This window comes from Salvelinus fontinalis, unplaced genomic scaffold (genome assembly GCF_029448725.1).
Source record: "Salvelinus fontinalis isolate EN_2023a unplaced genomic scaffold, ASM2944872v1 scaffold_1223, whole genome shotgun sequence".
NCBI lineage: Eukaryota > Metazoa > Chordata > Actinopteri > Salmoniformes > Salmonidae > Salvelinus > Salvelinus fontinalis.
Genome location: NW_026601432.1, coordinates 1 through 27,827, shown reverse-complemented (window position 1 = coordinate 27,827; position 27,827 = coordinate 1). Strand labels below are relative to the sequence as shown.

At 41.2% G+C, this 27,827-nt stretch overlaps 1 protein-coding gene across 5 annotated transcripts in view; it reads left to right on the top strand.

Annotated features, from left to right (window-relative positions):
* LOC129848848 (ceramide kinase-like) overlaps positions 1 to 27,122 on the top strand; it is a 39,678-nt gene extending 12,556 nt beyond the window's left edge. For 3 of the 5 annotated variants that reach the window (XM_055915940.1, XM_055915937.1, XM_055915938.1), the window contains 8 exons: positions 22,221 to 22,297; positions 24,761 to 24,835; positions 25,254 to 25,406; positions 25,510 to 25,615; positions 25,729 to 25,814; positions 25,938 to 26,143; positions 26,294 to 26,505; positions 26,644 to 27,122. In XM_055915940.1, coding sequence (XP_055771915.1) covers positions 22,221 to 22,297; positions 24,761 to 24,835; positions 25,254 to 25,406; positions 25,510 to 25,615; positions 25,729 to 25,814; positions 25,938 to 26,143; positions 26,294 to 26,505; positions 26,644 to 26,836 — 1,108 coding nt within the window. In that variant the 3' untranslated portion in view covers positions 26,837 to 27,122. The remainder of the gene's footprint in view (positions 1 to 22,220; positions 22,298 to 24,760; positions 24,836 to 25,253; positions 25,407 to 25,509; positions 25,616 to 25,728; positions 25,815 to 25,937; positions 26,144 to 26,293; positions 26,506 to 26,643) is intronic. The other 2 variants (XM_055915941.1, XM_055915942.1) reach the window with 2 other exon arrangements.
* The last annotated feature ends 705 nt before the right edge of the window (positions 27,123 to 27,827 follow it).

Below are 27,827 nucleotides of genomic sequence, written 5' to 3'. Positions count from 1 at the left end.
GATCCTTTGCCCAAGATACTGATGGAAGAACAGCTCAAGGTAGGACATTTTTATTATGATAAATCGTGTTTCTGTCAAAATGTTAGTGGCTTAGGACGCCATGTTTTTTGACGTAGCTTCGCTTGGCGCAAACTGTATTGAAAAGTAAGGATAATTAAAAAAATGTTATTCCGCAATTGTATTAAGAATTAAATTGTCTATCAATCCCTGTCCACCCTATATTTTTTAGTCACGTTTATGAGTATTTATGTATAAGAGTAGATCACTGTCTAAGTGGCGCAAGGACATATTATGACCAGCTGAGTTACATTTCACATTGTCTAACCATGATTTTGGTGGCTAAATATAAACGTTTTCGATCAAACTCTATATGCATTGTGTAATATGATGTTACAGGAGTGTCATCTGAAGAATTCTGAGAAGGTTAGTGAAAAAATTAATATCTTTTGGCGATGTTGACTTTTATCGCTCACTTTGGCTAGAATCAATGCTGGGCTGCTAATTGCTATGTGCTAAGCTAATATAACGATTTATTGTGTTTTCGCTGTAAGACACTTAGAAAATCTGAAATATTGTCTGTATTCACAGGATCTGTGTCTTTCGATTCGTGTATGCTGTGTATTTTTACGAAATGTTTGATGATTAGTAAGTAGGTAAACACGTTGCTCTAAGTAGTTTTTCTATTCCATTTGTGACGGTGGGTGCAATTGTAAACTATGATATCTACCTGAAATATGCACTTTTTTCTAACAAAACCTATCCCATACCATAAATATGTTATCAGACTGTCATCTGATGAGTTTTTTTGTTGGTTAGGGGCTATAAATATCTTAGTTTAGCCGAATTGGTGATGGCTACTGGTGTTGGTGGACAAATAAAAGATGGTGGATTATGCTAATGTGTTTTTAGGTAATAGATGTACATCTTTACATATTGTGTCTTCCCTGTAAAACATTTTAAAAATCGGAAATGTTGACTGGATTCACAAGATCTGTGTCTTTCATTAGCTGTATTGGACTTTAATGTGTGAAAGTTAAATATTTTAAAAAATATATTTTTTTTGAATTTCGCGGCACTGGTTTTTCAGTGGGGGGGGGGGGGGGGGTGTGCCGCTAGCGCCACGCTGATCCTAGACAGGTTAAAGTGCTGTCGTTGCTCAAATCGAATGATGACCTTTTCTGCTTCATCTAGGTCATCTACAGACTTTCTTTTCCAAACGTCAGTTTGAACTTGTCAATTTGTTCCTTCAGTGAGTTTGTCAGACTCTGATCTGATACTGGATCAGTTTGGGTGAGAACTTTCCTTTTCTGACTTAACTGTAGTAGAAGTCTCTTCAGTTTCAGCATCCAGGCAACTGCTTTCAAGCTGTTCCATGTTGAATAGTACTCAATCAGTTTGCTGGTCGGACTCTTTTCTTCCACACATGTACTGTTTACGATGACGTCTTTTCTCACCTCTGGATCATCTGGAGGGATGGAGCCAAGCTCCTCGGGGACTTTCGGCCATTGTGTTTCTGTTTTCTCCATGAATTCTGGTCCTTTGCGCCATCTCTTTGAGTTCAGGAAAGTTTCAACATGTAATCCTCTTGAGGCATCATCGGCTGGGTTGTGTTTGGAGTTCAAATACCTCCACTGTTTTGCTTTCGATAGGTCACGGATCATAGCAACCCTATTAGCCACAAAAGTATGGAATCTCTTGGTATCGTTGCGGATGTATTTTAGCTTCGACTGGCTGTCTGTCCAGAAAGTTGACTCCTCAAGTTCAATCTGGAGCTCCAACCTTAACCTGTTGGGGATGGGGGCGCTGTTTAGACTATTTATGCTAATTTGGTAATTTTTGAAACGGCTTCCCACAAAATCCTTGATCGTACAATATGCATATTATTATTATTATTGGATAGAAAACAGTCTATAGTTTCTATAGGAGTTGAAATTTTGTCTCTAAGTGGAACAGAGCCCATTCTACAGCAATTTCCCTGACATGGATTCAGATTTCAGAAATGTTGGCCACTGTTCTGAAGTCAGTTAAAGGGCACTGATTTTGCTATGACTATACGGACACTTCTTACGTCTTCCCCTGGATGCCTTTACGTGATGACGATTCCAATGGGGTCGATTGCGCGTTCACAGGCCCTACAAATGAAAAAACCCTGAAGCTAGTCATTCTTTTGGAGCTGCGTCATGCGCCTAGAGGACATCGGCGCGCACCTGTTCCAAGCGTTAGTTTAGCCTGTTATATTTCTCCGGTCATCTTTTCACTCGTTATAGGAGTTAAAAACATCATAAGGTAGTTAATTTAAAGCGTTTTATAGCAATTTATATCCGTTTAGTGCGATTTTGGGACATTTCTTTTTGAAACGATGTGAATAGTTGGGCACGCTTTTCAGTTCATCCCGAACGCAGTTGGCATTTCGACATGGCAAGAGGACAGCTTTCCACCAAAAGACGATTTCTCCCAAGAAAGGATCCTTTGCCCAAGATACTGATGGAAGAACAGCTCAAGGTAGGACATTTTTATTATGATAAATCGTGTTTCTGTCAAAATGTTAGTGGCTTAGGACGCCATGTTTTTTGACGTAGCTTCGCTTGGCGCAAACTGTATTGAAAAGTAAGGATAATTAAAAAAATGTTATTCCGCAATTGTATTAAGAATTAAATTGTCTATCAATCCCTGTCCACCCTATATTTTTTAGTCACGTTTATGAGTATTTATGTATAAGAGTAGATCACTGTCTAAGTGGCGCAAGGACATATTATGACCAGCTGAGTTACATTTCACATTGTCTAACCATGATTTTGGTGGCTAAATATAAACGTTTTCGATCAAACTCTATATGCATTGTGTAATATGATGTTACAGGAGTGTCATCTGAAGAATTCTGAGAAGGTTAGTGAAAAAATTAATATCTTTTGGCGATGTTGACTTTTATCGCTCACTTTGGCTAGAATCAATGCTGGGCTGCTAATTGCTATGTGCTAAGCTAATATAACGATTTATTGTGTTTTCGCTGTAAGACACTTAGAAAATCTGAAATATTGTCTGTATTCACAGGATCTGTGTCTTTCGATTCGTGTATGCTGTGTATTTTTACGAAATGTTTGATGATTAGTAAGTAGGTAAACACGTTGCTCTAAGTAGTTTTTCTATTCCATTTGTGACGGTGGGTGCAATTGTAAACTATGATATCTACCTGAAATATGCACTTTTTTCTAACAAAACCTATCCCATACCATAAATATGTTATCAGACTGTCATCTGATGAGTTTTTTTGTTGGTTAGGGGCTATAAATATCTTAGTTTAGCCGAATTGGTGATGGCTACTGGTGTTGGTGGACAAATAAAAGATGGTGGATTATGCTAATGTGTTTTTAGGTAATAGATGTACATCTTTACATATTGTGTCTTCCCTGTAAAACATTTTAAAAATCGGAAATGTTGACTGGATTCACAAGATCTGTGTCTTTCATTAGCTGTATTGGACTTTAATGTGTGAAAGTTAAATATTTTAAAAAATATATTTTTTTTGAATTTCGCGGCACTGGTTTTTCAGTGGGGGGGGGGGGGGGGGGGGTGTGCCGCTAGCGCCACGCTGATCCTAGACAGGTTAAAGTGCTGTCGTTGCTCAAATCGAATGATGACCTTTTCTGCTTCATCTAGGTCATCTACAGACTTTCTTTTCCAAACGTCAGTTTGAACTTGTCAATTTGTTCCTTCAGTGAGTTTGTCAGACTCTGATCTGATACTGGATCAGTTTGGGTGAGAACTTTCCTTTTCTGACTTAACTGTAGTAGAAGTCTCTTCAGTTTCAGCATCCAGGCAACTGCTTTCAAGCTGTTCCATGTTGAATAGTACTCAATCAGTTTGCTGGTCGGACTCTTTTCTTCCACACATGTACTGTTTACGATGACGTCTTTTCTCACCTCTGGATCATCTGGAGGGATGGAGCCAAGCTCCTCGGGGACTTTCGGCCATTGTGTTTCTGTTTTCTCCATGAATTCTGGTCCTTTGCGCCATCTCTTTGAGTTCAGGAAAGTTTCAACATGTAATCCTCTTGAGGCATCATCGGCTGGGTTGTGTTTGGAGTTCAAATACCTCCACTGTTTTGCTTTCGATAGGTCACGGATCATAGCAACCCTATTAGCCACAAAAGTATGGAATCTCTTGGTATCGTTGCGGATGTATTTTAGCTTCGACTGGCTGTCTGTCCAGAAAGTTGACTCCTCAAGTTCAATCTGGAGCTCCAACCTTAACCTGTTGGGGATGGGGGCGCTGTTTAGACTATTTATGCTAATTTGGTAATTTTTGAAACGGCTTCCCACAAAATCCTTGATCGTACAATATGCATATTATTATTATTATTGGATAGAAAACAGTCTATAGTTTCTATAGGAGTTGAAATTTTGTCTCTAAGTGGAACAGAGCCCATTCTACAGCAATTTCCCTGACATGGATTCAGATTTCAGAAATGTTGGCCACTGTTCTGAAGTCAGTTAAAGGGCACTGATTTTGCTATGACTATACGGACACTTCTTACGTCTTCCCCTGGATGCCTTTACGTGATGACGATTCCAATGGGGTCGATTGCGCGTTCACAGGCCCTACAAATGAAAAAACCCTGAAGCTAGTCATTCTTTTGGAGCTGCGTCATGCGCCTAGAGGACATCGGCGCGCACCTGTTCCAAGCGTTAGTTTAGCCTGTTATATTTCTCCGGTCATCTTTTCACTCGTTATAGGAGTTAAAAACATCATAAGGTAGTTAATTTAAAGCGTTTTATAGCAATTTATATCCGTTTAGTGCGATTTTGGGACATTTCTTTTTGAAACGATGTGAATAGTTGGGCACGCTTTTCAGTTCATCCCGAACGCAGTTGGCATTTCGACATGGCAAGAGGACAGCTTTCCACCAAAAGACGATTTCTCCCAAGAAAGGATCCTTTGCCCAAGATACTGATGGAAGAACAGCTCAAGGTAGGACATTTTTATTATGATAAATCGTGTTTCTGTCAAAATGTTAGTGGCTTAGGACGCCATGTTTTTTGACGTAGCTTCGCTTGGCGCAAACTGTATTGAAAAGTAAGGATAATTAAAAAAATGTTATTCCGCAATTGTATTAAGAATTAAATTGTCTATCAATCCCTGTCCACCCTATATTTTTTAGTCACGTTTATGAGTATTTATGTATAAGAGTAGATCACTGTCTAAGTGGCGCAAGGACATATTATGACCAGCTGAGTTACATTTCACATTGTCTAACCATGATTTTGGTGGCTAAATATAAACGTTTTCGATCAAACTCTATATGCATTGTGTAATATGATGTTACAGGAGTGTCATCTGAAGAATTCTGAGAAGGTTAGTGAAAAAATTAATATCTTTTGGCGATGTTGACTTTTATCGCTCACTTTGGCTAGAATCAATGCTGGGCTGCTATGTGGTATGTGCTATGCTAATATAACGATTTATTGTGTTTTCGCTGTAAGACACTTAGAAAATCTGAAATATTGTCTGTATTCACAGGATCTGTGTCTTTCGATTCGTGTATGCTGTGTATTTTTACGAAATGTTTGATGATTAGTAAGTAGGTAAACACGTTGCTCTAAGTAGTTTTTCTATTCCATTTGTGACGGTGGGTGCAATTGTAACCTATGCCATCTACCTGAAATATGCACTTTTTTCTAACAAAACCTATCCCATACCATAAATATGTTATCAGACTGTCATCTAATGAGTTTTTTTGTTGGTTAGGGGCTATAAATATCTTAGTTTAGCAGAATTGGTGATGGCTACTGGTGTTGGTGGACAAATAAAAGATGGTGGATTATGCTAATGTATTTTTAGGTAATAGATGTACATCTTTACATATTGTGTCTTCCCTGTAAAACATTTTAAAAATCGGACATGTTGACTGGATTCACAAGATCTGTGTCTTTCATTAGCTGTATTGGACTTTAATGTGTGAAAGTTAAATATTTTAAAAAAATATATTTTTTGAATTTCGCGGCACTGGTTTTTCAGTGGGGGGGGGGGGGGGGGGGGGGTGTGCCGCTAGCGCCACGCTAGCGCCACGCTGATCCTAGACAGGTTAACATCCTGTCCACTCGCACTGCCAATGTTGCTGCAGCAAGTTCCAATCTGGGGATCGTCATCTGCTTGAGTGGAGTCACCCTTGATTTCCCCAGTATGAATGCGATGTGGACCTTTTCCATAACGTTTGTGAACCTAAGGTAGCTTGCCGTGCCATAACCTTGTTCACTTGCATCACCGAAGTGATGCAGCTGTGCGGCCTTGATTTGACCAAAGTTCTCAGGCATCATACACCTGTCTATCTGGAATCTGGAGAGCTGGTCCAGCTCTGAGAGCCATCTCTTCCATGAAATAGAGTGTTCTTCAGGGATGACTTCGTCCCATCCACACTTTAGCTTGCAGAGCACTTGAAGAATTTGCTTTGCCTTTAATACGAATGGGGCGAGGAAACCTAATGGATCATAAATAGAGCTGACAGTTGAGAGAATACCTCTTCTTGTAAGGGGTCTGTTCTTGACAGTGACCTGGAAGGTAACACATCCCTTTCAATGTTCCATCGGATTCCAAGTGCTCTTTCAACAGGCAGCTTTTCTCTGTCCAGGTCCAGTTCTTTTATCTGCTTGGCTTTGTGTTCATCAGGGATAGAAGCTAGTACAGTGCGGCTGTTGCTGACCCACTTGGTCAATTTGAACCCACCTTGAGAGCACACATCCCTGAGGTTTCTTGTGAGAGCTATGGCTTGTTCTTCTGTGGCCACTGACTTGAGGCAGTCATCAACATAGAAGTTGGACTTGACTGTTTGAATCACCTCTTCATCGTACCCCTCACAGTTGTCTTCTGCAGTCTTTCGCAGTGCAAAGTTTGCACAACTTGGAGAGGATATAGCACCGAAAAGATGTACTGTCATTCTGTACTCCTCCAATCTTTTGTTAGTATCACCATCCGGCCACCATAGGAATCGCAGGAAGTCTAAGTCATCTTCATGGACACGTACTTGATGGAACATTCCTTCGATGTCTGCCATCATGGCAATGTGCTCTTGCCGAAATCTTAGCAAGACTCCTATAAGCGTGTTTGCCAGGTCAGGGCCTTGAAGGAGTTCACTGTTAAGAGATGTACCTTTATAGGATGATGAACAGTCAAACACCACTCGTATCGTTCCTTTGCGCTTATGGTGAACGCCATGGTGTGGTATGTACCATACCTTGCCTTTCTCTCTGAGGAGCTGTTCTTGTGGTACCTTCTCGGCGTAACCTTTTGTTATCATCTCTTCCATGAAGCCTTTGTACTCTGCAGCATAACCTTTGTCCTTCTTGAACTTCCTGATAATATTTAGAGCCCGCTGCTTTGCCATGTCACGGTTGTTTGGCAGGACTACATCTTTGTTGCGAAAGGGCAACGGTAAGTAGTAGTGATGGTCTTTGAGGGTTATGGAGCTTGATACAATCTCCATAAACCTACGATCCTCAGCTGACATCTCACTTTTCTCTTCATACTCTCTCAGGGAAGTCATGGTTGTACTGATTTACAAGAAGAACCCCCAGGTCGGCCATTGAGATACGATTGGCCATCACCGTAGGACGCCCAGATTCTTCTGCCATGGTACAACTGTTGAGAGGACCATTCATCACCCATCCAAAGAGGGTTTTCACTGCATACGGTCCGTTGCCTTGGCTATTTATGATTTGCCAGGGTTCCATTGCCTTTGGAGCATTTACGCCAATCAGAAGTTCGACGTCGGCATCAATCTCCTTCAACTGAACCTCTTTCAGGTATGGCCACCTTTTGAGATCTTTCTGAGTGGGAATGTTCTCTCTTGTCACTGGGATCTTATGTTGGGTGTAGACCTTTGGTAATGCAAGAAATGTGTCGCCTTCCACATTGCCAATCTCTAATCCAGATATCTCAAAGCTCTTGGTAGGACTCTCCTGCCCCATTGTGCGTAGCAGAATTTCAGTCGCACTGCCTTTAGCTACTGTAGTGGCAAAGCTGCTTCCCCTACTCTTGGACTTGAACTGCTGTTTAAAGTCAGCTTCTGTTTTGGGTTTTAAAAACCTTTTGTTGTACAGGGGATCTTGAATATCTCCATACAACGGATCCTGCAGTATTTTGGCCTGTTTTTCCATGAATGTCACCAGGTCACTGAACTGGGCCCTCAGGTGACTTCTCTCTAAAATATCACATGCCATAGACCTCCATTTTTCCCTTAGTTTGTAGGGAAGTTTTGACATGATCAGCTTTATGTTGGAGGGAAGATTAAGCTCTTCCATGTTCTGTAGGTCTTGCATAGCGTTACAGCAACCTCTTAGAGTGCATAACCACCCAGTCCCTTTCCATCATCGGGTTTGATGTTTGTCCAGTTCCAAGCCTTTTCCATGTATGCAGTGGTGACTTTGATTTCATTGCCAAAGTGTTCCTTTAACAACCTCTTAGCTACTGCATAGCCTCTTCTGGCTTCCATATGCAGACAACTACGGACCAGATCCTTGGGCTGACCAGAGGTGTATTGTTCCAGGTAATAGAGCCTATCCTGGTGACTGCTTGTCTTCTCTCCCATGCTCAAATGCACGCATGAATGGCCTAAAGTTTAGAGGATCACCGTCAAACATAGGTATCTCCCTAACAGGGAGTGTGGCTTGTTTGTGCTGTAGTACAAGGAGGTCAGCAATTTCATTCTGCCTTTGCATGACAGTAGAGAGGTTATCATGGCTGGTATTATGGCTGATACCCGCAGTGTTGATTCTGTGTCGATTGCTAGACCTTGCTGTTGGCTGCTGAAGAGTGTGGTTTACGACTGTTTTCGGAATAGGGTTTGATGGCTTTGTGGTCGGTTGTTGTAAAACTCTTTGTAGTGGGGTCTTTGGAACTGCACCTAATGCAGCAAACTCAACAGGTGATGGTTCAGGTTCCACATAGACCTCTGGTTCCTGTTTCTCAAAATAAGAGTTCATTCCATCTTCTTGGCTTAGTAAATGGGCTGCCACAGAATGGGATTGAGAAGTTGACTCAGTACTCTCCAGGACCTTCAGTTTGGCATTATATGCTGCTATGTCTGTTTCCAGTGCCATTTTTTCCATCCTAACATTCAGTTGAGCTTTCTCCAGTTCCAATGCATGCTTGTCTTGTAATGATGCTTGGCGAGCTAGTAGAGCTGCTCGTTCTGCCTCGGCTTTAAGGCGTTCAGAGGACACTGAGGAAGCAGTCTTAGAATACTTAGTTTTACTTGATATTTTTGACACATTGGAAATGCTGTCATGTGGTTCAATGAGCGTTTGTGGCTCAACTTCAGCCTTTTTCCATATTTCCACCTCTTTCAGGAAATGTTCATAAGTTCTCATTCTTGGTTGATAATAGTTAATGCTCTCCTGTTCCTGTTCCTCCTCTGTGACCAGCTCTAGCACAGATTCATGAGCATTCTTAAAGTCATTGAGCACAGCATCAAATGCTTAAAGACTCTCATTCACAGTTGCAATGTTTCCTCCATCAACAAGAAGGACTTTTATTTCATTCATTTTGCGTGTACACGCTCCAAGTTTGCCTCTCCGGGCTGCATAGAGTGAATTTAGATGCTCCTCTGCCCTCTCCAGTGGAGTCTTATTTGGGATTTCCTCCTCCATCATTCATTTTTAGTTCACTCAATTTACAATGACACGGTTGTTGGTTTGATTGTTAAACGTAATGCCCCTTTAGACCTCCTTTAATCTTTAAAAACACAGTCATCCATTTCAGCATATTGACCCATTTTGAATTGCACATGTGCAAGTTTGGCATTTTATATGCGTTTTAAACATTTCATCCCGTTGAGGTTTTGTCCCTTTAATGAAGTTTTAACACGCAGTATCTTTAGATCCTTAAGTTCCATTCGTTGCGTTGATGGATTGCATTTCCACGTTAGGCCAAATATTAGATATATGATTAGGCTACATTGTGCATAGGATCTGTGTTTCCCAAACTTAAACTTCTTAATTGTTTTCACAGCGCTGTATTTTGAATTCCATTCCCAAGTTTATCAAACATTCCAATTATAAGCACATTTGCGCTTCCATAATATGCATGATCAAACGATCGCATTGAACAGGGCAGCTCATTCATTCGCAGTGGTTACTCACGGCTGGCGAAATCTAGGAGTTCAAATCCTTCCAAGCGAGCTGTCCTTATGGTCCGAATGCAATTACAAATAGAACAAAATCCAGCGTGTGTCCGAACCGGAGATTTCCTTCCGGTAGTAATCCTTCACTTGACTTGAATGTAGTGGCTTCCTTTCCTCTTTACCATGGCCACTGCCCAAGCCTGAAGCGGGGTTGTTTCGGACGCATACAGTCCACACTTAACGTTTCCAAACGGCCAAACATTCAATGAGATCCAGGGATATAGTGCAACAATTTTTTTTATTCTTATCTAACAAAAGGTATTCTCCAATCAACTTAAAGCAGAGATTACTTGAAATGCAAATACATAATATAATATGAATTGTCTGTCTTTCTGTATGTCTATATGTCTGTATGTCTGTATGGTCAAAAAACTATACCGCTCCCGCATCTAGCAAGGACTCCTCCCCCCGAAGGCCCAACTTCCTGCCTTTATACTAACACAATTAACACAGTACAATGAATGGGCAAGAGGGGGGGGCCAAAAACTGAGTTACACTAATAACAAATGAATATATCTCAATCCGGTAAATAAATCATAAAGGTACGTACCTAATATTTCATCATATACATTAATATTTAATATATTTACACAAATGTACATGGAGCTCAGTATGTTCAGTCTTTTATACAAAATATGCCCAAATCGGCTCTAACATAAACAAAGTGGCATAGTTTAAAGTGGCTAGTGATACATGTATTACATAAGATGCAGTAGATGATATAGAGTACAGTATATATACATATGAGATGAGTAATGTAGGGTATGTAAACATTATTATATTAAGTGGCATTGTTTAAAACCTTTTAGGGATAGGGGGCAGCATTTTCCCTTTTGGATGAATAGCGTGCCCAGAGTGAACTGCCTCCTACTCTGTCCCAGATGCTAATATATGCATATTATTATTACTATTGGATAGAAAACACTCTGAAGTTTCTAAAACTGTTTGAATTATGTCTGTGAGTATAACAAAACTCAAAGGGCAGGCAAACTTCCAAACAGGAAGTGGAAATTCTGGGGCTGGTTGATTTTCAACTCATCGCCTTTTCACATCCCAGTAAGATATGGATCTGTTTGCACTTCCTACGCCTTCCACTATATGTCAACAGTCAGTAGAACGTGGAATGAAGCGGGACCGGGTGGCAGCTATTCGAGTCAGTGGTCTGGCAGAATGTCAGTTCCTGGTTACGCACATTACTCTTGATATCGCCTTGCGTTCCATTACTCTGTACACAAAAACGAATGCTCCGGTTGGAACGTTATTGGATATATATGATAATAACATCCTGAAGATTAATTCTCTACTTAGTTTGACCAGTTTATTCAACCTGGAATATAACTTGTTGAAGTTTTCGTCCGAGTTTGCCTGGACCAGCGCCAGCTTTTGGACATGTGAACTAAACGTGCTAGCAAAAGTAGCTAATTGGACACTAGTAATGGACATTATCGAACAAAACAACGATTTATTGCGGAACTAGGATTCCTTGCACTGCATTCTGATGAAAAATCATCAAAGGTAAGGGAATATTTATGATGTCATTTCGTATTTCTGTTGACTCCAACATGGCGGAGAAATATTGTTACTTCTGAGCGCCGTCTCAGATAATTGCATGGTATGCTTTTTTCGTCAAAGTTTATGATGAGTATTTCTGTTTTATGACGTGGCCCTCTGTAATTACTTCGGATATTTTGGAGGCATTTCTGAACATGGCACCAATGTAAACCGACCATTAGCGGGAACGTGTGTCCTAGACAGGTTAAAGTGGCTAGTGATACATTTTTTTCATCAATTTCCAATAATGGAAACTCTATACTCACCCAAGCCAGTGTGTTCCCTTTTTATCTGAAAGGACCTTCAGTGACACCAAATGCTGGCCTGTGACCCATTTTGTTGACAAACCCCAAAAAGGATATAACATATCATACTAAGTGGGTGATGTAGAACACAATTGTGCATTTCTCCACTAGGAGCTGTGGGGCCCTATCAATCACCCCTACGGACTTTGGTATGTGTGGTGCAAATGCAGAACTGTGGGAAGTGCAGTGTAAACGCAGCCACAGCATGGCAGAGGAGGCCTAATGAAGCCCAACACTGCATGACACAGATCAACTCTGTCTAGTAAGCTTTCTCAATACAAGTGTAATGAAGTTGCATTCTCCAGCACAAACACCCCCATTGTCCCTCAACACCACATACAGTTGAAGTCGGAAGTTTACATACACTTAGGTTGGAGTCATTAACACTCGTTTTTCAACCACTCCACAAATTTCTTGTTAACAAACTATACTTTTGGCAAGTCAGTTAGGGGATCTATTTTGTGCATGACAAGTAATTTTACCAACAATTGTTTATTTCACTTATAATTCACTGTATCACAATTACAGTGGATCAGAAGTTTACATACATTAAGTTGACTGTGCCTTTAAACAGCTTGGAAAATCCAGAAAATTATGTCATGCTTCAGAAGCTTCTGATAGGCTAATTGACATAATTTGAGTTAGTTGGAGGTGTACCTGTGGATGTATTTCAAGGCCTACCTTCAAACTCAGTGCCTCTTTGCTTGACATCATGGGAAAATGAAAAGAAATCAGCCAAGACCTCAGAAAAACAATTGTAGATCTCCACAAGTCTGGTTCATCCTTGGGAGCAATTTCAAAATGCCTGAAGGTACCCACGTTTATCTGTACAAACAATAGTATGCAAGTCTAAACACCATGGGCCCACGCAGCCGTCATACCACTCAGGAAGGAGACGCGTTCTGTCTCCTAGAGATTAATGTACTTGTGTGCGAAAAGTGCAAATCAATTCCAGAACAACATTAACCTGTTGAGGCTAGGGGGTGCTGTTGTCATTATTTATGCAAATCGTGTAATTTTTTAAACGGCTTCCTACTAAATTCTTGATCGTACAATATGCATATTATTATTATTATTATTGGATAGAAAACAGTCTCTGGTTTCTATAGGCGTTGGAATTTTGTCTGAGTGGAACAGAACTCATTCTACAGCAATTTCCCTGACATGGAGTCAGATTTCACACATTTTGGCCCCTGATCTGGAGTCAGTTTAAAGGCCACTGTTATTGCTATGAGCATACAGACACTGCTTACGTCTTCCCCTGGATGCCTTTACGTGATGACGATTTGAATGGTATCGATTGCGCAATCACAGCCCCTATAAAACAAAAACACGTGTAGGTAGGAACTCTTTTCCAGATGCGTCATGCGCGCGGTGGACACCGACCTGCACTTTTTCCAAGCACTAGTGAAGCCAGTTATATTTCTCAGGTCATGTTTCTACTCGTTATAGGAGTTAAAAACATCATAAGGTAGTTAATTTGAACCGTTTTATAGCAATTTATTTCCGTTTAGTGCGATTTTGGGACATTTATTTCTGAGACACTGTGAATCTCTGGGCACGGTTCCAGTTCATGCCGAACGCAATGGGCATTTCGACATGGCAAGAGGACAGCTTTCGACCAAAAGACGATTAGACCCAAGAAAGGATTCTTTGCCCAAGATTCTGATGGAAGAACAGCTCAAGGTAGGAACAATTTATTATGATAAATCGTGTTTCTGTCGAGAAATGTTAATCGCTTAGGACGCCATCTTGTTTGACGTAGCTTCGCTTGGCGCAAACTGTATTGAAAAGTAAGGATAATTTAAAAAATGTAAATCAGCGATTGTATTAAGAATTAAATTGTCTATCAATCGCTGTCCACCCTATATTTTTTAGTCACGTTTATGAGTATTTATGTATACGGCTAGATCACTGTCTAATATGGCGCATGACATTGTCTGACCAGCTGGGCAACTTTTGTCATTGTCTAACCATGATTTTGGTGGCTAAATATGCACATTTTCGAACAAACTGTATATGGATTGTGTAATATGATGTTACAGGAGTGTCATCTGAAGAATTCTGAGAAGGTTAGTGAAAAAATTAATATATTTTGGCGACGTTTACGTTATCGCTCTCTTTGGCTAGAATCAATGCTCTGGTAACGTTTGCATATGTGGTATGCTAATATAACGATTTATTGTGTTTTCGCTGTAAGACACTTAGAAAATCTGAAATATTGTCTGTATTCACAGGATCTGTGTCTTTCGATTAGTGTATGCTGTGTATTTTTACGAAATGTTTGATGATTAGTAGTTTGGTAAACACGTTGCTCATTGTAATTATTCTAGTCCATTTGTGACGGTGGGTGCAATTGTAAACTATGACATCTACCTGAAATATGCACATTTTTCTAACAAAACCTATCCTATACCATAAATATGTTATCAGACTGTCATCTGATGAGCTTTTTTCTTGGTTAGTGGCTATCAATATCTTAGTTTAGCCGAATTGGTGATAGCTACTGGTGTTGGTGGACAAAGAAAAGATGGTGGATTATGCTAATGTGTTTAGCTAATAGATTTACATCTTTACATATTGTGTCTTCCCTGTAAAACATTTTAAAAATCGGACATGTTGGCTGGATTCACAAGATCTGTGTCTTTCATTAGCTGTATTGGACTTTAACCTGTTTGGCGTGCAAGCCCGACCTCGGACCGAAAATGACACCCCTGCAGGGCGCGAAATTCAAAATCTATTTTTTAAAAATATTTAACTTTTACACATTAACAAGTCCAATACAGCATTTGAAAGATAAACATCTTGTCAATCCAGCCAACATGTCCGATTTTTTAAATGTTTTACAGAGAAAACACCACATATATTTATGTTAGCTCACCACCAAATACAAAAGTGGACAGACACGTATGAATTATGATTATGAAGTATGAATTATGATTGAAGTAGCATGCACAACCAACCGAAATAAACTAAAACCAACCTAAAGAGCCCAGAAAAAACGACCTCAGATGACAGTCATATAACATGTTACACAATAAATCTATGTTTTGTTCATAAAAAGTGCATATTTTAGCTATAAATCAGTTTTACATTGATGCTACCCAAAAATGCTAATACATAGCTTGAGTCTGAATCCAGCCGGGAGTAGCCAGAGAAAATACATACACCAACGTCGGCTACTAATTACACCTCATAAAACATTTCAGAAAAACATATGGTGGATAACTAATGAAAGACAGATATCGTGTGAATAAAGCCAACATTTCCGATTTTTGAAGTGTTTTACAGCGAAAACACAATATATCGTTATATTAGCTAACATCATAAGCTAGCATAAGGCAGCATTGATTCTAGTCAAGCGCTAGCCTAGCACAGTTAGCAGAGTTAGCATTCAACAGTTCGACATATATATGAAAAAGCATCCCAAATTGGGTCTTATCTTTCTTGGTACTCCATCAGAATGTTGTAACGGGGTCCAATGTCCAGTAGAGTCTTTAGTTGGGTTCCAGAACGAATTATTTCCCTCTTTGGTTAGCTAGCACGATAGCATTGCTGCGCTAGAAAGCTTTTCTTCAAAAAATTCTTCCGTCGTTTCACATCTAAAGTCCAGAATAAATTGCAATAATATAATTAAAGTATATTGAAAAAACATACTTTAGGATGATTTTGTGACATATATCAAATAATATCGTAGTCAGGCATCATATTCAACGTTATCTACCTTGTTCCAGAAGCGAAGACCAAATTATCCTTCGCGCCCGGATATTTTTTTTAACTGCGCAGGTCTCACAAGAAGTTGTGTTATTCAGTCCAGGGACGAGATATTCGACTCCTTTCAATTCTCACTTCCGCATTACAGTCTGAAGAACGCCTGTGACGTGTCTCTATCGTCCCAAGTCAAATGGCCTTTTATAGAGAAGGTCTTAAAGAGACACATCGCATTTTGGAAAACCCAATTCGGCTGGGAAAATGGCTGTAAAAATATTTCTGTTCGACTTAGAGAAACAATTCAAACCTTTTTAGAAACTACAGACTGTTATCTATCCAACAGTAGTAAATATATGCATATTGGAAAATAAAAAGTTTCTTAGGAGGCCGTTTGAAAATGTGCACACATTTTCCAGTTTTTTCAATATTCAGCGTGCAGCCATAACAGGTTAATGTGTGAAAGTAAAATATAAAAAAAAAAAAAAAAAAAAAAATTTGAATTTCGCGGCTCTGCCTTTTCAGTGGGGGTGGGGGGGCACCCCATTCCTAGACAGGTTAAATGTCTCTATTCCTTTGAAACTTTTGTGAACGTAATGTTTACTGTTAATTTTTGATTGTTTATTTCACTTTTGTTTATTATCTATTTCACTTGCTTATGTTTCCCATGCCAATAAATCCATTTGAACCCTTTCATACGTACCGTCACACGGGTGTGATCGTTCTACAGTGGTCCCTGAAGCGTACGATCACACCCGTGTGATTAGAACACTCGTTTAGAACGCTCGTTTAGAACGGCCAGTTTCGAATGATGACAATCAGCGTTTGAGCTGGCCACACTTTTTTCAGAAACTATTTACACAAATACAGTCCTTACAAAGTGATGTACAGAATGTGAGCAGTTTATTTTTGGATTCAATGTTCAGATATTCACAGAAGTATATATAGCACAACACAATCATCCTAACCGGAAAAATGTAGGCTACATTTGTCCTAGCGCTAACTGAGGAAAGATTGACCTAACACAAGCAGTCATATTTTCTAACTCTCGGCTGACATAAACTACATGATGAATTAGCTAATAGCAATTACTATGTATAATTAATCACATTATGGGTGAGCTCACCATTGATCGAAATAATTAGGTAAAACACTATAGACATCGACAGTAATCCGATGATTAGTTTCAGCAGGCAGCCATGCATTTTTCCTCACAGAAACCGAAGATAATAAGAGAAGACGAGAAGTTTGTTCTGTTTATAGTATGTATGTTGAAGGGGTGTGTCAACTACCGTCGTTCACATCCCACCATTAATTTCCGGAAGTCCTCCTAAAATGTGTGAACTCTTACTCGCCCCATTTTGTTATAACATCTTTGGTCAAACAGACGATTACGTGAAACCCAGAATGCATTGTATGTCAACAAACATGGCTACACAGCTGGAATTAGCTTAGCTCATCATAATCAGTACACCCTTCAAAAAAAGTATTTTACACACATAATATGTGCAAGAATTGGAATGCATGATTTGTCACCTAGAATTGTAAACATGTGAATAAAACCGTAAATACACAAATAATTGCCACACAAAACATGTTCTGATATTGATTTATTGATACAAGTGGCGCGTGCCGGCAGTCAACCACTTACCCTCTCACTCTGAGTCAGTGTTGTTGTTTATGTATGTAGCTAGTGAGCTAAGCAGTAGCATTAGCAATGTCTTTCAAAAGGAGACAACTCACAAATGTGGAAATTCTGGAGATTTTTTAAAATTCTGACAATGAGTCTGAAAGTCAGGATTCAGATTCTGACAGTGACAGTGAGGAGCTGCCCCCCAACCTTGTAGCCATTGAGAACCCTGAATCTGAATTTCCCTTGTCCACTGACGAAGTACCAGTTCCCTTTGAAGATGCTGGTGGTGATGGAGGCAGACCGACAGTGGATGAAGTACAGGAGTTTTGTGGTAGCTGGAAGGCCACCAGTCATTTCATCCCTCCTGGCCCTGCTGTTTGCTTTGACGAGTCCCAGTCTGGAATGCAACGCCCCTTGCCATTTCCAACTGAGGCAGAGTGCTTCAAGTTGTTTCTGACAGAGGAGCTGGTGGGAAACATAGTAGAGGAGACCAATCGCTATGCCTTGGAGCTACAGGAGAAGAGAGAGCCAGGGTAGCTTCAAAATACAACACAAGCTAATAGTTATCTGACGCAACTAGCATTGTTTTACAGAGCTAATAGAATAATGTAGCTACATAAGCACGATTGACTATAACACCATAAAGGTTATAAAATGAGTAACGTTACCTCACGTGTCAATAACATTCTGGAATGGAGAGAACATTCTAGCATCACGTGCATAAAAAAACTCACACTGGGGCGACCGTTAGAGATATTAGGAACTCACGCATCAAAGGGTTAATTTATCTAAACTGATAACTGTATAATCTGGATTACCGAACCTCCGCTTGATTACTGAGGAGTTTCAATTGATTAGTAATGTCTTATAACACATTTAACAGCATAGTGTTCTATACTATAAACATTTAGAAAATATTTACACATAATCTATAGTATAAAGAGAAGTTTGCATAATTGGTTGTTACAGCTTGGATGAATTGCATGGATGAAAGCAGAAGACATGAAGAATGAAATGTTTGGAAAAATTAAAAAGTTGGAGGAGAGGAAGAGAAGAGGAAAGAAAGTATGAGAACTGGAAGACATGAAGAATGAAAAGCTTCAAAAAATGAAAGCGTTGGAGGTGTGGAAAGGTAAAACATGAAGGGGGATAGAGCGGGACAGACTTTTCACAAAGTATTTGATGGCACAGTGAGGTATAGGTAAAAAGGATGAGAGATATAGAGAGGCAGAGCAAGACATACATACAGTATATCACAAAAGTGAGTACACCTCTCACATTTTTGTAAATATTAAAGCATATCTTTTCATGTGACAACACTGAAGAAATGACACTGCTACAATGTAAGGTAGTGAGTGTACAGCTTGTATAACAGTGTAAAATTGCTGTCCCCTCAATAACTCAACACACAGCCATTAATGTCTAAACCGCTGGCAACAAAAGTGAGTACACCCCTAAGTGAAAATGTCCAAATTGGGCCCAAAGTGTCAATATTTTGTGTGGCCACCATCATTTTCCAGCACTGCCTTAACCCTCTTGGGCATGGAGTTCACCAGAGCTTCACAGGTTGCCACTGGAGTCCTCTTCCACTCCTCCATGACGACATCACGGAGCTGGTGGATGTTAGAGACCTTGCACGCCTCCACCTTCCGTTTGAGGATGTCCCACAGATGCTCAATAGGGTTTAGGTCTGGAGACATGCTTGGCCAGTCCATCACCTTTACCCTCCGCTTCTTTAGCAAGGCAGTGGTTTTCTTGGAGGTGTGTTTGGGGTCGTTATCATGTTGGAATACTGCCCTGCGGCCCAGTCTCCGAAGGGAGGGGATCATGCTCTGCTTCAGTATGTCACAGTACATGTTGGCATTCATGGTTCCCTCAATGAACTGTAGCTCCCCAGTGCCGGCAGCACTCATGCAGCCCCAGACCATGACACTCCCACCACCATGCTTGACTGTAGGCAAGACACACTTGTCTTTCTACTCCTCACCTGGTTGCCGCCATAAACGCTTGACACCATCTGAACCAAATAAGTTTATCTTGGTCTCATCAGACCACAGGACATGGTTCCAGTAATCCATGTCCTTAGTCTGCTTGTCTTCAGCAAACTGTTTGCGGGCTTTCTTGTGCATCATCTTTAGAAGAGGCTTCCTTCTGGGACGACAGCCATGCAAACCAATTTGATGCAGTGGACGGCGTATGGTCTGAGCACTGACAGGCTGACCCCCCCACCCCTTCAACCTCTGCAGCAATGCTGGCAGCACTCATACGTCGATTTCCCAAAGACAACCTCTGGATATGACGCTGAGCACATGCACTCAACGTCTTTGGTCGACCATGGCGAGGCCTGTTCTGAGTGGAACCTGTCCAGTTAAACCGCTATATGGTCTTGGCCACCGTGCTGCAGCTCAATTTCAGGGTCTTGGCAATCTTCTTATAGCCCAGGCCATCGTTATTTAGAGCAACAATTCTTTTTTCAGATCCTCAGAGTTCTTTGCCATGAGGTGCCATGTTGAACTTCCAGTGACCAGTCAGTAGGAGGGAGTGTGAGCGCGATGATACCAAATTTAACACACCTGCTCCCCATTCACACCTGAGACCTTGTAACACTAGCGAGTCACACGACACCGGGAGGGAAATGGCTAATTGGGCCCAATTTGGACATTTTCACTTAGGGGTATTCTCACTTTTGTTGCCAGCGGTTTAGACATTAATGGCTGTGTGTTGAGTTATTGAGGGGACAGCAAATTTACACTGTTATACAAGCTGTACACTCACTACCTTACATTGTAGCAACGTGTCATTTCTTCAGTGTTGTCACATGAAAAGATATACTCAAATATATACAAAAATGTGAGGGGTGTACTCACTTTTGTGATATACTGTACAGACGTACAGACAGACAGAGCACACAAGCACACTATAGGCTCTGGTACTCAATTGGAATAGAACTGTTTGATGTTTACTCAAGTCTATTTTAGGAAACATGGCTGATGTTTGTTTTGGATCATTTTCTTTCTATCTCTCTCTCAGATTACTCCATCTTCTCTGTGGGCCAACAGGGGGTTGCACAGCCCCCTCCAGCCCAGCAGAATAAGACAACCTCCCCCCGCAAAGGTAATAACAAGAGCAGTTTGATTCATTGGTTCATCAATAAGAATGTATAAGAGCAACCAGTTTTAATAATCTTCAAAAATCCCAGAGTCTATTCCCCCTTATCCCCCGTCTCTCTCAATTCAATTAACCCTTTCATGCGTGAGTTCCAAATATCCTTAACGGTCGCGCCAGCGTGAGTTGGGCAGGGCCAGGAGGGATGAAATGACTGGTGGCCTTCCAGCTACCACAGAACTCCTGTACTTCATCCACTGTCGGTCTGCCTCCATCACCACCAGCATCTTCAAAGGGAACTGGTACTTCGTCAGTGGACAAGGGAAATTCAGATTCAGGGTTCTCAATGGCTACAAGGTTGGAGGGCAGCTCATCACTGTCACTGTCAGAATCTGAATCCTGACTTTTAGACTCATTGTCAGAATTTTAAAAAATCTCCAGAATTTTCACATTTGTGAGTTGTCTCCTTTTGAAAGACATTGCTAATGCTACAGCTTAGCTCACTAGCTACATACATAAACAACAACACTGAATGGCTCAGTGAGAGGGTACGTGTTTGACTACCGGCACGCGCCACTTGTATCAATAAATCACTATCAGAAAATGTTTCGTGTGGCAATTATTTGTGTATTTACGGTTTTATTCACATGTTTTCAATTCTAGGTGACAAATCATGCATTCCGATTCTTGCACATATTATGTGTGTAAAATACTTTTTTTGAAGGTTGTACTGATTATGATGAGCTAAGCTAATTCCAGCTGTGTAGCCATGTTTGTTGACATACAATGCATTCTGGGTTTCACGTAATCGTCTGTTTGACCAAAGATGTTATAACAAAATGGGGTGAGTAAGAGTTCACAAATTCTTTGAGGACTTCTGGAAATGAATGGTGGGATGTGAACGACGGTAGATGACACACCCCTTCAACATGCATACTATAAATAGGCCAAACTCATCTCGTCTTCTCTTATTATCTTCGGTTTCTGTGAGGAAAAATGCATGGCTGCACGCTGAAACTAATCATCGGATTACTTTCGATTTCTATAAAGTGTTTTACCTAATTATTTCGATCAATGGTGAGCTCACCCGTGATGTGATTAATTATACATAGTAATTGCTATTAGCTAATTCATCATTGTAGTTTATGTCAGCCTAGAGTTAGAAAATATGACTGCTTGTCAATCTTTCCTCAGTTAGCGCTAGGACTATTGTAGCCTACATTTTCCCGGTTAGGATGATTGTGTTATGCTATATATACATCTGTGAATATCTGAACATTGAATCCAAAAAAATAAACTGCTCACATTCTGGACATAACTTTGTAAGGACTGTGTTTGTGTAAATAGTTTCTCAAAAAAAGTGTGGCCAGCTCAAACGCTGATTGTTGCGTCATTCGAAACTGGCCGTTCTAAATGAGTGTTCTAATCACACGGGTGTGATCGTACGCTTCAGGGACCACTGTAGAACGATCACACCCGTGTGATGGTACGTATGAAAGGGTTAAAGACCTCTTTGTAGTCTGGTTTTCAGCTCAACCGTCACTAAATCATATTCAACCAATCACAGTTGAACTAAAAACACCCCTGGTCAAGTATATTAATCTCAAACGACAAACAAAAAGATCAGTTTTGTTGTTCTGACTTCTGTGTTACATGACCTTTGACCTCTATGCAGAGTAGTGTGTGTGGGCGGGGACAGCATGTTCAGCGAGATAGTTCACGGCCTGGTCTCTCGAACACACAGGGATAACGGAGTGGACCAGAACAGCCCGGAGGAGAAGCTGGTACCCTGTAGTCTCCACATCGACATTATACCCGCAGGTTAGTCAAGACCACACGCAGACATTCACAAGCACATGCACGTACACATTCTATACATGCCATCTGCAAGCATTCTCCTCTCTTGGTGTCTTGACAATATAGAATCTTATTTATAATTAATATTTTTGATTTAACCTGTCTAGGATCAGCGTGGCGCTAGCGGCACCCCCCCCCCCCCCCACTGAAAAACCAGTGCTGCGAAATTCAAAAAATATATATTTTTTAAATATTTAACTTTCACACATTAAAGTCCAATACAGCTAATGAAAGACACAGATCTTGTGAATCCAGTCAACATGTCCGATTTTTAAAATGTTTTACAGGGAAGACACAATATGTAAAGATGTACATCTATTACCTAAAAATACATTAGCATAATCCACCATCTTTTATTTGTCCACCAACACCAGGAGCCATCACCAATTCGGCTAAACTAAGATATTTATAGCCCCTAACCAACAAAAAAACTCATTAGATGACAGTCTGATAACATATTTATGGTATGGGATAGGTTTTGTTAGAAAAAAGTGCATATTTCAGGTAGATGGCATAGGTTACAATTGCACCCACCGTCACAAATGGAATAGAAAAACTACTTAGAGCAACGTGTTTACCTACTTACTAATCATCAAACATTTCGTAAAAATACACAGCATACACGAATCGAAAGACACAGATCCTGTGAATACAGACAATATTTCAGATTTTCTAAGTGTCTTACAGCGAAAACACAATAAATCGTTATATTAGCATAGCACATACCACATAGCAGCCCAGCATTGATTCTAGCCAAAGTGAGCGATAATGTCAACATCGCCAAAATATATTAATTTTTTCACTAACCTTCTCAGAATTCTTCAGATGACACTCCTGTAACATCATATTACACAATCCATATAGAGTTTGATCGAAAATGTTTATATTTAGCCACCAAAATCATGGTTAGACAATGTGAAATGTAACTCAGCTGGTCATAATATGTCCTTGCGCCACTTAGACAGTGATCTACTCTTATACATAAATACTCATAAACGTGACTAAAAAATATAGGGTGGACAGGGATTGATAGACAATTTAATTCTTAATACAATTGCGGAATAACATTTTTTAATTTATCCTTACTTTTCAATACAGTTTGCGCCTAGCGAAGCTACGTCATAAAACATGGCGTCCTAAGCCACTAAAATGTTTCGACAGAAACACGATTTATCATAATAAAAATGTCCTACCTTGAGCTGTTCTTCCATCAGTATCTTGGGCAAAGGATCCTTTCTTGGGAGAAATCGTCTTTTGGTGGAAAGCTGTCCTCTTGCCATGTCGAAATGCCAACTGCGTTCGGGATGAACTGAAAAGCGTGCCCAACTATTCACATCGTTTCAAAAAGAAATGTCCCAAAATCGCACTAAACGGATATAAATTGCTATAAAACGCTTTAAATTAACTACCTTATGATGTTTTTAACTCCTATAACGAGTGAAAAGATGACCGGAGAAATATAACAGGCTAAACTAACGCTTGGAACAGGTGCGCGCCGATGTCCTCTAGGCGCATGACGCAGCTCCAAAAGAATGACTAGCCTCAGGGTTTTTTCATTTGTAGGGCCTGTGAACGCGCAATCGACCCCATTGGAATCGTCATCACGTAAAGGCATCCAGGGGAAGACGTAAGAAGTGTCCGTATAGTCATAGCAAAATCAGTGCCCTTTTAACTGACTTCAGAACAGTGGCCAACATTTCTGAAATCTGAATCCATGTCAGGGAAATTGCTGTAGAATGGGCTCTGTTCCACTTAGAGACAAAATTTCAACTCCTATAGAAACTTTAGACTGTTTTCTATCCAATAATAATAATAATATGCATATTGTACGATCAAGGATTTTGTGGGAAGCCGTTTCAAAAATTACCAAATTAGCATAAATAGTCTAAACAGCGCCCCCATCCCCAACAGGTTAATGTAACGATGTTCTTGTCTATAGCTATTCTGTACTCTGTCATGTATTTTGTTTTATGTGGAAGAGTAGCTCCTGCATGTGCAACAGCTATTGGGATTCTAATAAAGTAAAAACACACATACCACTATGTTTACACAGCAATGATCACATCAATAGCCCAGTTTATGACATGACTGCGTATGTTTACAAACTAATGTCAACCATGAGGTCCATTTCATGTACACTCCACTGTCTGTGTTGATTTCCGCGTTCCATTTTTCCATCTTACACACACACACACACACACCCTGGCCGTGATCCCACTCTCCAAGGGTGTTGGGATATGCAAAAAAAAAAAAAAAAACATTTCCAATACACGCATGCATGTTAGTACACACTTGTACATGTATGAGAGGGGACAGTTTTAAGCACCCACCAAATTATCATTATTATTACAAACACACACACGTCTAGCTTTTGTCTGTGTAGGCAGGAACATAATGTATCATTGTCTTGTTTTGTGTGGTATCCAGGTTCAACGGACTGCATCTGCTATGCCACTGTCGGCATCAATGACCCTGTGACCTCAGCTTTACATGTCATAGTGGGTGGGTGCAGTTATCTATATTGAAATATTAACAGCACTTCCAATTAAATTGCCTTTAAAAATAGTGTAACTGACATTTTTATACAGCACAGACTAGTAGCATAAGCATTCTTTATCACTGTTCCAGGTCATTCCTGGAGATTCATTGTGAAAAGAAATGTCTCGTGTTTGTCACTTCTATGTTATCGCTATGGCATACTCCGCTGACCAACAAGTGACAGCCGTGACCAACTTATTCAAAGATTTTGAGATAAGAGGAAACTGCTGGAGGTCAGTGTGGGTGGATGGGTGTGCAGGTGTGTTTTTTATAGTAAAAGGACATAGTGTGTCATCACACCTCTTTAAGACACTGTACCCCACACACACAGTATCTGTGGAGGATCACTCATACTAGACTTGGGGGGTGCGTGTCTTCACAGGAGACTCCCAGCCAATGGACGTGTGCTCGGTCCATCACAACAACACATTCTTGAGGTATTCCGTCTCCCTGCTTGGATACGGTTTCTACGGCGACGTGCTGGCAGACAGCGAGAGGAAACGCTGGATGGGACCAGCCAGATATGACTTTTCAGGTGGGTCAGAGGAGTAGCTTTAGCTGTTTTAGGAAATACAACCATACTGTTGCGGGAGTCTGTTGCTGTTGCCAGTGAAATGGCATGATGTCGTTTTGTGCAGGTTTTAAGACGTTCCTGACACATCACCACTATGAAGGGGCTGTGTCTTTTCTACCAGAAACTGACACACTGGGAACACCGCGAGACAAGACCAGGTGTAGAGCTGGGTATGTTATACTGTACGCGTACAACCTGTTGTGTAGTTTAGTATTACATGTTTGTCTAGATGGTGCAAAGGAGATTGCTCACTTGGCTAGCCAACTCCATTCCTGCTTTCCAGGTGCTTCATATGCCAGCGCAACGGGCAGCTGTATTCAGGGGATTCCCCAGAGGAATCCAAGACGGCTCCAGATGTCTCAGACAGAGGTAGGTACAGTATCTCTGCCTGAACTAACATATGGCCTCAACTCCACACGCTATGGGTCTCTACTGAAACCTGCTCAATGTTTTCACCACAAAGCCCCAACCTCTGTTTCTGCTCTATCCCAGAATATGAAGTGGGGTGGGGGGTGGTCAGAGGGAAGTTCCTGGCCGTCAACGCAGCCAGTATGAGCTGTGCCTGTCCCCGTAGCCCCAAGGGCCTGTCCCCCGCCGCCCAGGTCGCTGACGGCACCACCGACCTCATCCTCGTTCGCAAGTGCTCCCGATTCAACTTCCTTCGCCACCTGCTACGCCACACCAGCAAAGACGACCAGGTAACCACACTGGATGGGGCTACTGCAATGGTTTCTTGATTTCTGTGGGTACTCCAACCCGGGTCCATAGCAGTGATTGCATGAGATGTTTAACTCGCCACTTTCCTGTACCAGGGATTTCACTTTCACTTCTGTTCCTCCCCCCTTCAGTTTGACATGACCTTTGTAGAGGTGCACCGTGTGCGGCGCTTTCGCTTCACGCCGCGCCACTGCCAAAACCACTCGGAGCTGGACCTGAGGGAGAACGGCAAGCAGCTCTTCAGCCAGATCTGCCGGGACCACCCGGCCTGCAGCTGCAGCCCTGCCTATAGCAGCTGGAACTGTGACGGCGAGATCCTCCCCCACGCTGCCATTGAAGTCGGGTACGCACCCCTCTACATGGAAATATAACACACTTCTAAAAGTTTATTTCCTGCACTGTGCTGTCTTCAACATTTGAATTGAATTCCTGCCTTAGTTTTTTTCCCTGACAATGTTTTCTTTGTCTTCTGCCTTGCCAGAGTTCACTGCCAGTTGATCAAGCTGTTTGCGCGAGGGATCGAAGAGCAGCCTTTGTTTGAGGACCTCGTGTGCACTCTAGGTCCCCTCGTCCCTCCGCTGCCCTACCCTATCAGTCACTGGAACAGTCCTACAACATTTCAAAGGCTGCCACTGCTGTCACTTACCTTAGCCCTGTGCACTACCTTTCTCTAATGAGGTCACAAGTTCACAGGTCAAAGAGTGCTGGTACATTTACAGAGGTTCATTATCCACTATAGCGAAGAACAAATCATGAAAATCTTAAATGAATGTACCCCCTTCCTGCTATCCTTTTGCAATAAAGAGATGTTAACCAACACATAACGTGCTGTTCAACATTTGTAGAACTTCCGTTTGCGCGTGTTGGAATGTACGCTGCTCCAAATTATGAAGAATTGGTACAAAGCTTTGTTTATTTATAAACATAAACCCAATATTAAAGGATGTTTGAATGATTCTAGCTGCTTGCCTTGTTGGATGTTATTTCCCTGCACCTAAAAAGCATAGGATATTGGATGAACCAGAGCACTCTATGGGTACCAGTTACCTGCTCACCTTTCACCTTAATGTGGTCATGTAATATGTCCTATATAGCTACAGTATAACACCAGACTGGCTAGAGTCACACTGAAAACTCAATGTACTGTAGCGTATCAACAGTTTATGCCCTGAAACATCTGACGCAGCAGGCTATTTCTGCCATTGCTGCGATGTCATTCCATGTTAATTTGCTGTTGTGTCTGAGCTGTGGTGTTTGAGGTTGCTGTTAGAAAAGTGTTGTGTATTTGTTGCACTTGCAGTGCTTGGTGTCCTGCGTATCATATTGCCTTCTGCACACACTGTTCCGTGTGTCTTTTCCCCGCACTGTCGAGCTGGCCTTGCTGGTGCGACTCCTCACTGTCGAGCTGGCCTTGCTGGTGCGACTCCTCACTGTCGAGCTGGCCTTGCTGGTGCGACTCCTCACTGTCGAGCTGGCCTTGCTGGTGCGACTCCTCACTGTCGAGCTGGCCTTTCTGGTGCGACTCCTCACTGTCGAGCTGGTCTTGCTGGTGCGACTCCTCACTGTCGAGCTGGTCTTGCTGGTGCGACCCCTCACTGTCGAGCCGGCCTTGCTGCATTCTGGTTTAGATGTCATGTTGATGTGGTGATGCATTCTGGTTTAGAT